At 40.8% G+C, this 16,957-nt stretch overlaps 1 protein-coding gene across 1 annotated transcript in view; it reads right to left on the bottom strand.

Annotated features, from left to right (window-relative positions):
* Window positions 1–415: 415 nt before the first annotated feature.
* DAPL1 (death associated protein like 1) overlaps window positions 416–16,957 on the bottom strand; it is a 30,906-nt gene continuing 14,364 nt past the window's right edge. The window contains exons 2-4 of the mRNA XM_049888824.1: window positions 15,610–15,697; window positions 12,867–12,927; window positions 416–3,393 (exon numbers count right to left, since the gene is read on the bottom strand). Coding sequence (XP_049744781.1) covers window positions 3,277–3,393; window positions 12,867–12,927; window positions 15,610–15,697 — 266 coding nt within the window. The 3' untranslated portion in view covers window positions 416–3,276. The remainder of the gene's footprint in view (window positions 3,394–12,866; window positions 12,928–15,609; window positions 15,698–16,957) is intronic.

Below are 16,957 nucleotides of genomic sequence, written 5' to 3'. Positions count from 1 at the left end.
TCCCCCGCAATACATTCCAGTTTCTAAGCAGAGAGTGGAGCCTTCTCTTCTCATTTCCTTTGGGTGGCTGGGCATCACACTGCCCCAAAAACCAAACCAAGCCCATTGCTGTCAAGTCAGCTCTGACTCATAGCGACCTTATTGGACAGAGCAGAACTGCCCCATAGGGTTTCCAAGGAGCACCAGGTGGATTCGAACTGCTGACCTTTTGGTTAACAGCCGTAGCTGTTAACCACTACACCACCAGGGTTTCCCATACTGCCCCAGGAGAGGCAAATCTAGCAGAGTCTCCATCTTCACTTCCATTTCCCTTATCATCTTCCCCCATGGTTCCGCCCTGCCTCCATCCAGCCCCGAATCTTCAGTTTTTCCTTGAATTTTCTATTTTAGACTCAGTTTATACCACTCTTCCCTTTAAAAAATTTTATTTAGTTGTTGTTGAGAATATACACAGCAAAGCATACACCAATTCAACACTTTCTAAATGTACCAGTTAGTGACATTGATTACATTCTTTGAGTTGTGAGACCATTCTCGCCCTCCATTTCTGAGTTGTTCCTCCCCCATTAACATAAATTCACTGCCCCCTATGGCTTCTATCCAATCTTTCAAGTTGCTGTTGTCAATTTAATCCCATATAGGTAGTTCTTAAAAGAGCATAATGCTCAAGGCAGACATGTTTTACTAGTTAAGCTAAGCTATTTGGCTTTAAGAAGACTTTGGGGGATATTTTCGGTTTAAGGCTTCAAGATTATCTCAGGGCAATAGTTTCAAGGGTTCATCCAACCTTCATGGTCCCGGGAAGTCTAGAGTCCAGGAGAAGCTGAAATTCTGTTCTGCATTTTCCCCTTTTTGGTCAGGGTTCTTCTATAGAATCTTTGATCAAAATGTTCAGTAATGATAGCCAGGCACCATCCAGTGCTTCAGGTCTCATGACAAAGGAGGCAGTTGTTTATGGAGGCAATTAGCCACACGTTCCATATCCTCCTTCTATTCTTGACTCTCATTCTTCCTCTGTTGCTCCAGGCAAATAGAAACCAATTGTTGTGCCTGGATGGCTGCTTGCAATTTTTTAAGATCGCAGGGAACTATGCTGTGAATTGGGAGGTAGAACAGAAGCACTAAATATGTTATCAGGAGCACTAAACTTGTTACTTTGCTAAATAACTGGGATGTCCCATAAAACCATGACCCTAACCTCCAAGAAACCAAATCCCATGAGGTGTTTGGTTGTAGCTACTTTTTTTTTTTGGTTGTCATTGTAAATATATCTATCACATAACGTTTGTCAATTCAACTTTTTACAGGTATAGAGTTTATTGACAGCAATTACAGTAATCAGCTGTGCAACCCTACCCTTAATTAATGCAATATTTCTATCACTGTTAATCCCCCCTATTCCCCTTCCTCTTGCCTCTGGTAACCATTAATAAACTTTGTTATCTTTTTTGTATAAGCGAGGTCATACAATATTTGTCCTTTTGTGATTGACTTATTTCACTCAGCAGAATGTCTTCAAGCTCCATCCATATTGTAGCATGTATCAATACTTCATTTCTCCTACTGAGTAGTATAGCTTATAACATCTCTTATGGTTCCCTTCCTACAACTGTAGTTCTGGCAGCTTCTAAGACAGATATTCTTGTACAAATTTGCTCTTACTAACCCTGTTGCCACTGAGTCAATTCCGACTTATAGCAATTCTGTAGGACATAGTAGACGGCTCCGTAGAGTTTCCAAGGAGTGCCTGGTGGATTCAAACTGCCGACCTTTTGTTTAGCAGCCGAACTCTTAACCACTATGCCACCAGGGTTTCTTTAAATGGCTTATATCAAAGCTCAGTAGTCATTTTGTCTTCTCCCCTGTATGCATCACTGGAGAATTCATGGCGGGGAAAGTGTCAGATGTTATTTTGCCCATTTGACAAGGATCAGAAAAGTTGAGTAGCTTATTAAAAGTTTCAGAACTAGTAAGGGTCAAAAGTCCACCACCCGTATGTCGGCTTGTAGTACTGTGGTGGTTTGTGTGTTGCTAAGATGCTAGAAGTTATGCCACTGGTATTTCAAATACCAGTGGGGTCATCAAAGCTTCCAGACTAAGACTAAGAAGAAAGGCCTGACAATCTACTTCTGAAAATTAGCCAATGAAATTCCTCAGATCCCAACAGAATGTTGTCTGATATACTGCTGGAAGATGAGCGCCCGAAGTTAGAAGGCACTCAAAATACATAGAGGCTGCAACAATGAACTCAAGCACACAACGATTGTGAAGATGGTACAGGACTGGGCAACATTTTGTTCTGTTGTGCATGGGGTCTCCATGTGTTGGAGGCGACTCCGCAGCAGCTCACAACAAGAGTCAGAGGTAGAACCCCAGTCTCCTAAATCTTTGTTGTGTCTGGCTAGCATCCACCATCTGACTTACACTGTACTGTTTCCTGGGGAAGTGGTGACAGATCTTGAACTTCTGTGCATTTGTCTGGCCATACTTATCTTTCTGGGGTATTTCTGACCTCATCCCAGAGTACTGGGAACTGAGTTCAGCCAAAATGAGCTGGGTGAGGTCTAACTATCTTATTGATTTATGCTGCCATTGCCTAGATGGCTAGGTATTGTCTCATATAATTTTGGATGCAATCCCCCTGGCCATGAGGACTTAGCCAGGTGCCTTTAGATTTCTAGGAGTCAGAGACAGACTTGGCATCAGGTCATACTCCAAGAGTTGGCAATCTGTAAAATGATGCACTAAAGTGCTAACCCCTTCCTTGGGTCAAGAGAAGTGCGGCTTGTCAGTGAGCATTATTCCAGAGAATTACTTATGTAAATATCAATCGGATCTTGACCCAGGTCAAAAAGAGGCACAGGAATGCAATGGGTTTACAATTATGGATGTTTTATTATCTACAGTCAAAACCAAACCCATTGCCATTCGAATCCACCAGCCGCTCTGAGGAGAAAGATGTGGCAGTCTGCTTCTATAATGATTAAACCCATTGCCATCGAGTCTGACTCATACGGACCCTATAGGACAGAGCAGAACTGCCCCCATAGAGTTTCCACTGAGCACCAGGTGGATTTGAACTGCTGACCTTTTGGTTAGCAGCCGTAGCACTTAATGGCTATGCCACCAGGGTTTCCTACAGACAAAAGGGATGGCACAAAAGCTGTTTTATTTACCAAGTGAGTGTACTAAGGCCTATGGAAAATTTTGATCCTTTCTGCTAAGCTGTCAGATGTTTGAGGCAGTTGGCCAGACGGCTATGGTTTATGTTTTAGCTTAACATTTTCGAGGCTGCTGAATAATGTAGATCCTTTTTAGTGGAGCAACCTTCTCCAGGGCAGGTCTGGGTTTCTGATGTGCCATGTGCACTGTTGCTGGGAATTTACGGCTGATCTATAGGTGAGAAGGAAAGAAAAAATAAGCATATTGAATCTTTTGGTCATGAAATATTAAAGTAGTAGAAAACATTACAGTTGGTCAGGGAAATTTCACAATTTTGTTTACTTCTTTGATAGTATCTCTTTATCTCATACCAATCCCAGCCCTGGGCTTGAGAATATATGTGTTAACCTGGGTTTTCCTTCATTAATTTTAAAAATTATGAAATGTATCTAACATGTATGCATAGATTAGATATGTTTTGGAGTAACATCTAAAAAATTTTTTTTAATTGTAGTAAAATGATATATAACATTTTTTACATGTATAATTCTGTGACACCAATTACATTAACCATGTTGTACAATCATCACCGGAAGCCATTGCCAAATCTTCTGTCACCACCATAAACAGATACTCCATATGAAGCAATATTTTTTGAGGTAGAAATGCTTAATTATATCTGCATCAGGCCTCTGTAATGTGAGCAATTACTCTGGAAGTAGTGTGCATTTGGATCGCTGTATTTTCAGAAAGCTATGGAGATACAGAGAAGATCCTGGGAAGGAAAACGATGACAACAACAAAAAATACCTCAGTTGTCAAAAGATCAGAAAAAAAGAACCTCTGAAAGAAGTTAAGAAGATTTGGTGTTATTTGTTAGGTTGAACCATCCAAAATTGCTATTTTTGTAGGTAAAAAATAGCCTAATATTGGCCATTTCATCTGGCCACTCTAAAGAGCCTGTGAAGAGAAACTGAGAAAGACTTACTAGCTTCAGGTAACAAAGGCTCTCATTAGTCATCCCCATAGAAGATACATGCGAGGACAAAGGCTTAAATGTATTTGAATGAACACATATTGAGAGACTTCTTGGCAATAAGAGTAATTTCAAACAGAAATAAGAGACCTTATAGAATTTTCATCAAGGAGAGCTTTAGATTGCCAGCATGCCAAAGCTGCTGAGCACTTCAGATGCAGTTTTCCCAAGAGAGCGTTTGGACCCAGTGACCTTTTGGGTCCATTCCACTGCTTTGTTTCCAAGTCCACCAACACAACATAAAGGGCATCTTCTTTATCCAGAAAATAAAGAATCTTTCAACCACTAGAATTTAACTTATCTTTGTTGAACTTAGATACCCTTGTCTTGACACTCAAATTAAATAAAAGGGAAGGTAAACTGTTCTTGATCCCAAGCATCACATTGTTTATGGCTTGTTTGGACTCTTCGAAGCCAGAGAAAGCAGACGTGTTTTACATCTCTTCTCAAATGTCCCAGCCCAAGCTCTAGACACACAGCATTCCCTTTTATGTTGAAACTTGACTCCAAAAAGTTCTTTCTTCTTGGTTTTAAAAAATTAAACATACTGGAAGAATATACACTACCTTGGTAACAATGGTTATCTCTGATGGATAGAATTATGGGTGATTCCTAGTCTTTTTCTTTACTTATCAGTATTTTTCTATTTTTTTTTTTTTGTTAGAATGAATAGGTTCAAGTTATATAATAATTAAGCCCAAGGATGGTCTCTACTGGCATTCTAGCAGAATGGAAGAAACGTAATTCAGGTATTGATCATAAATTTTGCTGTAGAGTCTAAAAAAAGAGCTAGTGTCTTTTTCTTGTCAGATCAATTATCATTGGACCATATGATCTACATTTATAGTGTTGTAAGGGCAGAGTGGTTACTTCTTTTAACACTAGAATCAGAAGGAGACTTAAGAGGCCACAGACTTCAGTAGTTTGCTTTGGGGCTAAATGTCTTCAATCTCCACCAGGACGGATGGATTATTTCAGGTTAGTTTTAAAACACATTCAAGAGATCACAGTTAGGAAGAACAATTTGGTAAATTGCTTAAGGCCAAATGTAACATAAAGGAGGCGAGAAAGAAAACAAACAAGTAACTCTGATATAACAGAAATCTGGGCAATTAGCCAAGGGAAAGTGTGGCGGGATGACAAGTTGGGACTGGAAGGGACAAGATCACATGTTGATTGTTCTGAGACAGGTGATGGGTGGAGTTGGGAAAGGAAAGGGGAAAGGAGGACAGTGTTAAAACAACTAATTGCTTAATTCAGCATTAACTATTTGGTCATCTCTAGGACACCAGGTGCTGCACTCGGTTAAACTCTCAACTACTAGCTGAAAGGTTGGCAGTTCAAACCCACTCAGAGGCACCTGAGAAGAAAGCCCTGGCAATCTGCTTTCAAAAAGTTGCAGCCTTGAAAACCCTATGGAGCAGTTCTATTCTGCACACATGGAGTCACCATGAGTCAAAATCGACTAGATGGTGACTAACAACAACAACAGGGTGATCTCCACAACTATTAGGGCCTGTATTTTAACTAGGGCATTTAAATAAGGTTACAAATGGTGCTCAGCTACTTCTCGGGAGGGGAATGTGACAGATTAGAATGTCTGGGACACTGAGTCAGCCCCTGGGGCCCCTTGGCCATCTATGAATTGGTCTGGGAAAGCTTGGAGAAAAAAAAGAAATTCAACAACACTGAGAAAGAAACAGAAATAACTCTGGCGAAGATAATAGCTTCAGAGAAACTGCCCATAATTATTAAGGAACTAGTGTAGACGCTTTGGTGGGGAGGGCAGTAGCAGGCTTATACAACAACTTTTGGAAACAAGACAAACGAAGGTATGAAGTTCTCTTTCTCAAACCGCCCACCCTCCTCTATCAGGAACATCCTGAGGTAGAAGGAATTGGAGGTTGTGAGTGGAGAAACTACAAAGAGTCTGATGAAACTAAATAAATTGGTCAAACCTTCAATACCTCATACCCAAATACATAAATACCCTTATTCTTGTCTATAGGTTTTATATTAATGGAGATAGGAAGGTTTTATTTTCAAGCCTGAACCAGAAATAAGTAGGAATATCTTTCCAGAGTACAACCAGCTGTGCTTTAGCCTGATGTCTTTAACTTTGAGGGAATCTCTGGATTTTTCATCATTAGTCTTCATAAAATGCTAGGATTTGTAGAATGAAAGATATTTCTTATCTGATTCATTAGGGGCAGAGAGAATCTAGGTTAAGATAAGAGTCTAAGTTAAAAAATGGATGGGTAACCCCACGAGGGAAAGAATTCAAGGCCAGAAACATGTTTCAGGATTCTGCCTTGCTGGGGCTCCGTCACTGGGCAACAGTATTGAACTCGAAAAGCAGATCAATAGAAACCCCCACTTTGAGAATTTGCCTTCATCTTAGGTAGCTATGACCTTAGAATCAATATTTTTAGTTTTAGAGAAAAAGCTAAAGAAGTGTGATAAAGGTCTTTATGACTGGGGCTGTGAAAAAAATTCTAGATGCAAGAAAGACAGCGGCAGGTGTTGTTTCAGAGCCTGAAGTTGGGTAGTATTAGCAGACCCGCAGCTCTTCCATTCATCTTTCCAGGGTGTTAACTTCCAACTTGAATGCTGGCACTTAAATTTCCATACCCTGTTAAGCAAAGTGCTTAAAACAAAACATTCAGTGCCCGTCAATGAAATTCAAGGATACTCCTACAGTGATGTTAATCTACAGAACAAGAGAAACCTTTTTAAATTTGCTGATGCCTTTGATAGCTTTCTCTCCCCACCGCCCCCGTCCCATTTCACATGCATCTCACTGACTTTGGCGCTGGCCCATCTGGCAACGTGAAAAGGTGACCCCCAACTTTAAGTTTAAACATTCCACTACCCCTCCACACCATAACCCAACCCTGTTCCTACCGTTTTAACTGGATACTTTTATGTTCTGAGAAGCTTCATAACTACTGCCAAATTTAACTTGCATGACTGTCCAGGGAATTAACACATTTGGCAGTATCATTCTCTCTCACCTCCCGCCTTAAACAAAATTAGGTAAATGAATAACCATAAATTTCAGAGGAGCTGACTTCTAAAAGGTCAGATGACTTCTAAGCATTAGGTAGTACTTTGTCTAACACCAGGTTTCTCAGATGTTTAGCTTAGAGAGCTTTTGGGGTTACATGATTCTTTTTGTGCAGGAATATAATGTCATGTGGTCTGACACTGGGCAGCATGTGTTCTCTGATCTTCTGGACTGAAGAGGTGGGAGCACTGGATAGGGAAGTAGGGAGGGAAGGAGAATAGTGTGGAGGGAAAGGTCTGCATGGGAGGAAGAGGTGGGGAAATTTTAGCCTCCTTCCAGTTCAGGTTTGTATAATTCCAATCCATTTGGGATTGTTTGTCATCTCCTAAATCAAGTCCCAGGCTGGTTTTTTTATCCATATACAATGGGTGGTGCAAATGGTTTGTGCTTGGCTACGAACTGAAAGGTAGTGGTTTGAATCCACCCAGTGGCACCATGAAAGAAATACCTAGCTATCTACTTCCATAAGGTTGTTGTGGTTGTTGTTGTCGTCAAGCCGATTCCAACTCATGGTAACCCCATGTGTATAGAGTAGAATTACTTCATTGGGTTTTCAACGCTGTGACTTTTTAGAAGCAGATCGCCAGGCCTACCTTCCAAGGTGCCCCTAGGTGGGTTTGGACCGTCAACCTTTCAGCTAGCAGATAAGCACTTAACTGTTTGTGCCACCCAGGGCCTATTGAAAACCCTATGAAGCAAAGTTCTATTCTGACACACATGAAGTCGCTATGAGCCAGAACTGACTCTCTGTGGCAACAGGTTGTGTTTTTTTTTTTTTTTTTAATCCATAGATTAAATAGTATATGATAGACATTTCCTGCCGTGACTGAATGTTTGATGTGATCCTTTGGATAGAGAAGATACTGTCATTGTCTTGGACTCTAAATTCTTAAAATAGGCATGAGAATTAAATAATTCTAGCTGGCTAGATGAATGTTGCTAAATGCAGAGGATATGACCCTTGATTCTGTTACTATATTTCTTCTGAGCAATTTTATATTGTCTTTGTGACAACATATATTGTGGGGAAAACCACTCCAAGTTGGTGAACATTTATCAGCAGAGATCTATACCTATATGCACGTACCTTTTATATGTCTTTATATTTTATATCTTTTTTTATGAGGCTATATAGGTATAGTAGTTAAGAGCTCAGGCTGCTAACAAAAAGGCTAGCAGTTCAAATCTACCAGCTGCACCTTGGAAATCCTGTGGGGCAGTTCTACTCTGTCCTATAGGGTCGCTATGAGTTGGAATTGATGGCAACAGGTTTGGTTTGGTTATAGTTTACACAGCGGGGTTTTTTTTTTTTTTTTTGCTTTTTTTTTACATTCTTTAAAATGAAAGCATAATTTACATACAGTAAAATTTGCCCCTTTTAGTATACAGTTCTGTGAGTTTTGACAAGTGTATACAATCTTGTAACCACTACCACCATTAAGGTACAGAATCTTTCCTTCACCCCTCCTCTCCCAAAATTACCTTGTGCCATTTTGCAGTCAACCCTTTATCCACCCCCAGCCCCTGGCAACAACTGATCTCAGCTGATCTATTTTTTAAAAAGCATTTGTCTTTCTTCCCACCACTCCCGATGTTGAAGGAGCCCTGGTGGCGCATTGGTTAAGCACTGGGCTGCTTAACCAAAAGGCCAGTGGTTTGAATCCACCAGCTTCTCTGTGGGAGAAAGATGCGGCAGTCTACTTCCATAAGATTTACATCATTTGAAACCCTATGGGGGAGTTCTACCCTGTCCTATAGGGTTGCTATGAGTCAGGATTGACTTGACAACAATGGGTTTGATTTTTTTTTGGTCCCAAGGTTGAACGTTATAAAATTCTAGTACATGTCCAGTTGATTATGATTTCTGGGAGGATTTTTCTTAGCTGTAGGAAAACGTGTATCTCACTAACTTCCATATTTGAAAGTCACTTTTGCTAACCTTGGAACTTATATTTGATGCTAGTCTCTTCTCCTTTGTCTGGATTCCAAGTGGTGCCCTGCAGGGTAACTGCCTGAGGAATGGCGGCTAACACTTACTGAGGGCTGAGTGTGTCTGGCTCCATGCTAACACTTTACGTACATTATATACATTTTATTCTCACAACATCCTTCTAAAGCAGGTGCTACTAATGGCATTCCTATTTTACAGAAGAGGAAACAGAGGTAGAGAAAGTGAGGAAGGCTGACCAAGGACACATAGCTGGTGGGTGGCAGAGCCAGGGTAGGAACCCAGGCAGTCTGACGCCAGAGCCTGCCCTCCTAACCAGTCATCTGCGCAGCCTTAGCCACGATCCTACTACTGTCATTTGAAGAATTCTTTTACATTCTAAACATTGAGCTGAGCCATAAAGTTGTTGTTGTGTAATAGGTATACCCATTGCCATCAAGACGATTCCAACTCATAGCAACCTGTAGGACAGAGCAGAACTGTCCCATAGGGTTTCCAAGGCTGTAATCTTTACAGAAGCAGACTGCTACATTTTTCTGCCACATTAATAGGTATAGTTGTTGTTAAAAAAAATTAGTAACAGCACACCATCCCAACTTTCTCTTATAGTTTCCAAATACAATCTATTATTGTTTCTGCTATTTTGGGAGAGATTATTCATTATATCTTTGAAAAAAAGAAGTGATATTTTTAACTGAAAGAAAACGAACCCCTCTATGTCATATACGAGGAGCTCTGGTGGTGCAAATGGTTAAGCGCTCAGCTGCTAACAGAAAGGTTGGTGGTTACAACTCACCCGGTGGCTCCACAGGACAAAGACCTGGTGATCTGCTTCTGTACAGATTACAGGCAAGAAAACCCTATGGAGCAGTTCTATTCTGTCACACAGGGTTGCTATGAGTTGAAAACTGACTCTGCAGCACCTAACGACAACAACAACACGTCGTTTTATATACATATACACATATGTATGTAAAAAGACAATATAGACTCTGGCATCATACCTGATGAACAACATTATTGTTGTTATTAGTTGCCTTCGAGTCAATTCTGACTCGTAGTGACCCCATGGGTGCAGAGTACAACTCCTTCATACATAATCAACCTTTTAACCACTCCTTTAAAACATTTTATTTTGAGTTAATATGAACATATCTATTCTATCCAGTTCCACTTACAACTGAGGGCATTTTCTTGCCTCCTGAGGAAGAGGCATTGAGTGGGCAGGAGCAAGAATAGGTGAGATGGAAGAGTGGGCAGCTTGTGTTGCCCTGCAGGGTATCTATCATCCATCACTGCCTTTCTTCTAGGCCAGGAAGGCAAAGAGTCACTTAGAGCCTCACCCCAAATCTATCTGAGTGAGTGAATTGAGCCCCTCACAGTAGAAGGCTCTGTAGTTGTAGCCTACAATCAAGACCATTTCCTGTCTTTTACAATTTGGAGTTCAGGCATATCTTTTCATTTCACTATCATAAAATCAATGCTACCAACCCTAAGAAAGAGAGCATACAAGTTCCTCTGCGTGAAGCACGGTTCTGAGAACTTTCAGTAGATGAACTCATTTACTCCGCACAACAACCCTATGAGGTATGTACTGTTACTTATCTCCATTTGACAAATGAGGAATCTGAGACACAGGGTAAGTAACTTGCCCAAGGCTATATGGATAGCAAGTGGTGGCGTCAGTGGCCAGTGGGGGCCCCAGAAGGTCCAACTGCACAGTCACTGCCCTAATCTTTTGCGGAGGCTGAACTGACGGTCCTCAGGCCCCTGAGGCAGTGGCAGCAAGTCTTCCTTCTATGAAGGACACTGGTCCTGTCCCTTCAGTAAATGTGGGAGCAGCAGAAAGAGTGGTTCTTCATTCCCCTGAATGCAATGCATCTGCCTTCTAGAATAAGGGTACGCACTCAGCTCACCTACAACATTTAAAAAGAAACTGTTTCCCTTCTGGAGCAAGAGAAAAGTGGGATGCAGAACTCAAATTCTAGTAAAAAGACCAGACTTAATAGTCTGACTGAGACTGGAGGGACCCCAGAGAACATGGCCCCCGGACTTCTGTTAGCTCAAAATTAAACCATTCCCGAAGCCAACTCCTCAGACAAAGATTAAACTGGACTATAAGACATAAAATGATACTGGTGAGGAGTTGCTTCTTAGCTCAAGTAGACACATGAGACTATGTGGGCAGCTCCTGTCAGGAGGCGAGATGAGAGGGCAGAGGGGGACAGGACCTGGTTGAATGGACACGGGAAATACAGGGTGGAGAGAAGGAATGTGCTGTCACACTATAGAGAAAGCAACTAGGGTCACATAACAATGTGTGTATAAGTTTTGGTATGAGAAAGTGACTAAAATTGATAAGTTTTTGTGTGAGAAACTGACTAGAATTGTGAACTTGCACTTAAAGCACAATAGAAAAAGAAGAAAAAAAAGTAACTGAAAGATTTCATCTGAAAATAATGAATTAAGAAATTCTGGGTAAAAGGAGCATGATCATTGCTCAGCTATAAATTCAAAGGCCATAATGATTAAAATATCTTGGGATAAGGTTCTGAAAAATAAAATGATCAACTATAAAAAAAAAAACAACTGTTGTCGTTAGGTGCCGTCAAGTCAATTTTCGATTCTTAGTGACCCCATGTGACAGAGTAGAATTGCCTCATAAGGTTTTCTAGGCTGTAATCTTTACAAAAAAGAGCCCTGGTGGTGCAGTATTTAAGCCCTCAGCTGCTAACCAGATCTCACCCCCAAGCCGCTCTGAGGGAGAAAGATGTGGCAATCTGGTTCCATAAAGATTACAGCCTTGGAAACCCTGTGGGTCAGTTCAACTCTGTCCTATAGGGTCGTTATGAGTCAGAATTGGCTCAGCAGCAATGCATTTGGGTTTTTTTTGTTTTTTTTTTTGGTTTAATGTTTACGGAAGCAGATCACCAGGTCATTCTTCCACAGAGCCACTGGGTGGGTTCAAACCACCAACTTCAGGGTTAGCAGCTGAGCACTTAAACATTGTGCCACCAGGGCTCCTTAAAAACAAATTACTGAATCCAAAACCAAGCCACTATCTCGTTATAGTTTTCTGAATTTCTTGTGCTACCTAGAAAAAAATTCAGGAAATTGAAATAAAAATAACAATGGTCAACCACCTTTATAAACAGACTTTACTGCCATAAACCCAAGCCATGCCCAGCCTTCCTTCAGCCCTAAGCCGTGTAACTCTCCACCACCACCCTTGCCTCAAGTCAAATATTTCTTTAAGGGAATGCTGTGGTGGGGAGGAAGGTCAAAAACTGACAAATTTCCAACACACAGGCTGCCTTTTATACAAACGTGCCAATGTTCCCGAAAATATTTGGGATGACAAAGTCAAGTTCTGCAAATTCTGCATCATGTTTCTCACTTTATTTTCTTATTTTTGAAATGATTTATTTAATGGGTACATTAGGAATCTGAGAGAAACAGCTTTTCTCACCAAAACCACTCTGTGTTCCACTTACTGGGAACAGATTCTTTCATAAGGATGTCAAACCTTTGGGTTGGAAAAAACCTCAGAAGTCATCTGCTCACTTGCCCACACAGCCTGATACGTTGTTAAATACTGACTTGGAGTATCGTGTGTGCCTATCTGGGTGTGTGCCACCTCACCCATGGCTTACCTTCTCCGATATGTCATTCAGAGTATCCATTGTCTGTATTTTCGCAACATTTGCAATGGCACTGTGAAAATGAAAAGAAGCTTCATGTAGGACTTTAAGACTTTCATACTTCAGAGGCTAACAGACTTAACTGAGCCTTTAAGTTTTCACAGTTGCTGTTGTTGATTTGATTGTGATTCATGACGACCTCATGTGTGTTACAGTAGAACTATGCTCCATAGGGTTTTCAGTAACTGATTTTTTGGAAGTAGATCAACAGGCCTTTCTTCCAAGGCATTTTGGATGGATTTGAATGCCAACCTTTCAGTGAGCAGCCAGGTGCGTTAGCCGTATGCACCACTCAGGGATTGTTGGCAACAAGTAGTAGACAAAAAATTCTGCTTCTTTGTGTTCAGATGATAGACGCTTTATAGGTCAAATTATGATTATAATTATTTTAAACTTTTAATTGAAGTATAATATACATGTAGAAAAATGCACATACAGTAAGTGGTTGGCATGGTGAATATTCACAAACTGAACCCAGTAGTAAAACCAGCGCTCAGATTATGAAATGGAAGATGACCAGTGCCTCCCTTTGTGCTCCCCACTACCCTCAAGGCTAACCACTACCTTGACTTATAGCCCCTAGATTCATTCCGACTGTTTCTGTACTTCATGTAATGAACCATACAGCATCTACTCTTTCATGTCAGGCTTCTTTCAAGTTACTTTGGAGGAGAATTACAATCCGGTAGAGTTTGCAGTACAGTTTCTTGAAGGAAACTCTGCATTTGGCATATTCTTTTGTTCTGGCTGGTTCGTGTTGGTTAGTGAAAACAGTTATTAGGAAATAGACTGATGATACTTCGAAATGCATTTTCTATGACATAATTTTAAAAGCACTTCTCCAAGAATATGTAATGAGAGGTGTTGGTCGATGAAAATGAGGTACTTATATCTTGAGCATGTGCCTGAGTAGGAGATAGAAGCAGCAAAGGTAGACGTACAGGGATCGCTATGAGTCAGAATCAACTCAATGGTAACGGGTTGGCGTTGCTAACGAAGCTTAAGCTTCAGGGCCCCTCACTGCACTGGCCATTTCCACAGCCCAGGGAGAGACCCTAACAATTTCATATTTATAATTTTTTATTATTCTTCTTTAAAATGGTCCCCAAATTGTATAAGCTTCAGACTGTATGTAACTTGTCCCTGACCCTGGTAAGTAGAGAAAGAAAACTATTTCTGCTTAAGTTCTATGTATCGTTTTATGATTATTAGAAAACAATTGAGATTTTTAAAAGGGTTCCAATCCCCTCCCTTTATCACTTCCTAGCCAACTCCTTTTCTCGAATAGTTCAGCTGATATTAGAATTAATAGTAAGTTCCCATTTTTCAGAGGTATGGAGAAATGAACGACTTGTCCACTGGCTGCAGCCTAGGTCATTTCCACGCCATGACTCTTTAGTTCCTGAGCCCCTGGCCCAGGCATATTAACCTATGTCACAACAAATAGGGTTAGGTCTGAGGCAGGTTTCAGAATCAAAGCAAGTTTTAGAAATTTGCCATCTTTCAATTCAACCACAGGCTGGCTTCCTTTACAGAGTACATCCCCTATTCTAGAAACTGTACTAGATGCTGGGTCACAAGATAAATAAGTGGTGACCTCACCACTCTTGAGGACTTACAGCTTCCCTTTCATTATGTGACTATATTTCCTATTTTCTGATATCAGAAGAAATAAATGACTTACTGTTAAAGAGATAAATCCGTATTTTATTTTAAAGTGGGGTGTGTGTGCGGGGGGAGGAATCCTCAAAAAACTTCCTTCCCAGAAATTGGGAAGAAAGCTTTAAAAGTGATTTAAGAAATTCCACAGCAATTGTCTATTCCTTTCAGAGGTTGGTGCCACTTAACATTTGAGGAGGTACCTTGAGCATCGCTAATGGATTCATACTGAGTCACTCATCAGCTCATCTGCCGAAACAGTCTTGAAATTAATAGTCTCTGAAACGGCCCTCCTTACACGACTTGGAAGAACTTCTTCTGTGTTTCTTTTTGAAAACACTCATTTTCCTGAACTAGGGCTTAGAGCAGGCGGGCCGTTTGTGTGTGGGATCCAGCCACTCTAGGCCCTTCCCAGCGTGTCAAGGTGATGGCAGAAGGAGCCGGGAAGAACCAGCTTCAGTGTATATATTCGCCCTCCGCTGTGCCAAATATAGTGGCCATTTATCTTCTAAATAATTGAGTGATGCATTTAAAATAAGACAAAAAGGCAGTGATTTTTAATTCAGGAGATTTGGTTGCAGAAAGCATATTATGAAAATGGGCAAGCCTAGGGACAGTATTTTAAAGACTCATCTGAAAATAGGATAAAGGGATTGCTTCAGGTTTGGATGCATTTAGAACCGCGTGTTTTAAGTGAGGAAGAGAGGCAGGCTGGGGAGAGGAGGAGGCCTCGTGGTGAGGGTAGTGAAAGAGCTGTCCACGTGGAAGCCACCTTTCGCCCAGTGTCCTTTTCACCTTCAGCCCCCCCATGACCACCGATAAGATCATCACCCCCACCTCACCTTGCTCACTGCCAGCTAGCTCCTCATCTCTTCCACCCCCCAACCCCCACCCCTACCCCCCACCCCGCCCTCAACAAATGCATCGGAGACCTTGGTTTGTCCTCAAATAGGAAGCCCTCTGACTCCTGGGAAAAGAGTCGCTCAAAACTGCTCAAGAAGAACAAGGAGAAGAAATTGAACAGTCCAGTCCTTACCTTGTTTTCTCTAATCCTGTTTTTTTGGTATGTCTCTCTAAGACTCCAGTTTCTTGTTTTTTTGAAATTCGCATTCCTCCAGCTTTAACTGTAAACAAGCATCAACAGGACAGTCATCGGTAGAACAGCAAGAGAAGGCTTGCTTTGTTATGTAAGGTATGAATTTAGATTGGAAAAGAATTTGAGTTCATTTTTTAAAAATTGCTTGTAAACTTGTATCTAAAACAACACAATAAAAAGCTATCCTGAAACACCATAATGAAAGAAAAAAGTACTTTGGGAGGCAAACAAGGGAGGGGAATGGCTGAGGCCTATTTTATGCTTCTCTGTAACTGTGAGAGGGGCATGTTTTTGTTGTTGTCTTGTGTCATGGAAACGACTCCTACTCATGATGACCCCATGTGGTACAGAGTAGAACTGCTCCATAGGCTTTTCTTGGCTGTTAATGTTACATAAGCAGATCACCAGGCCTTTTCTTACATGGTGCCACTGGGTGTGTTCAAACCATTAATCTTCTGGTTACCAGCCAAGCACAAACCATTTGCAAAAAAGCAGCAGAAGGCTACACCTCCGCTTTGGGGAGGGGAACAACAGATTTCCTTAGGCATTTTACTGAAAAAGATTTTTTCTTGTTATAATACCAATTACTTTTAACAGAAAAGAAAATAACAGTTACAATGCGACTCTTCTGTTTTCCCACAAGATTAAAGTTTGTGCCTGGTCTGCATTTTTTTTCCCAATTAAAGCTTTTCAAAGCCAGATCCTGAGAGAGATGAGCCAAAAGTCAGGACATGCACTCATAACTGGCATTTAATTCCGCAGAGATGTCTTCGATCCCATGGCAAACCCATGTTCCATTCCGGACCCCAGCCCTCAGATGTTAGCTAAGCTCAAATGTCCTAATGAGTAATTAAACTACATTAATAATCCTGCCATTCAAAAGATCAATTAGTGTTAATTAGGCTACAGATGACCTAACATCAGTTGAAGTGTTTAACAAAGTCAGATGAAATCAATTTTTTGAAAAGGAACAACCCATTTCAGACTGCAAGTCAAATGAAATACCTTTTTCTTGTTCCCAGGAAATTTGCGTATCTAAAATCTGACAAGCCCAAATGAGAAAAGGCTAAACAGACGTTAGTTTGTTTGAACCTGTTAATTCCTTTTATGGCTATGTCGGATTAGCAATTTTCTAAAACTACCTCCAATAATGTGAAAAACCAGAAAACCCTATTCTGTTTCTCAATGCCCATGTGAATTGACTACATCATTGTTCTTTTAAAAATACTTATTTTTTGATTGTATATTTTTTATAATATATATACAAGGCACACAATTCAAAAACACA

The sequence above is a fragment of the Elephas maximus genome, chromosome 6, assembly GCF_024166365.1.
Source record: "Elephas maximus indicus isolate mEleMax1 chromosome 6, mEleMax1 primary haplotype, whole genome shotgun sequence".
Lineage (NCBI taxonomy): Eukaryota > Metazoa > Chordata > Mammalia > Proboscidea > Elephantidae > Elephas > Elephas maximus.
The sequence above is the reverse complement of the archived record's forward strand: the minus strand, read 5'-3'. Positions and strand labels throughout refer to the sequence as shown.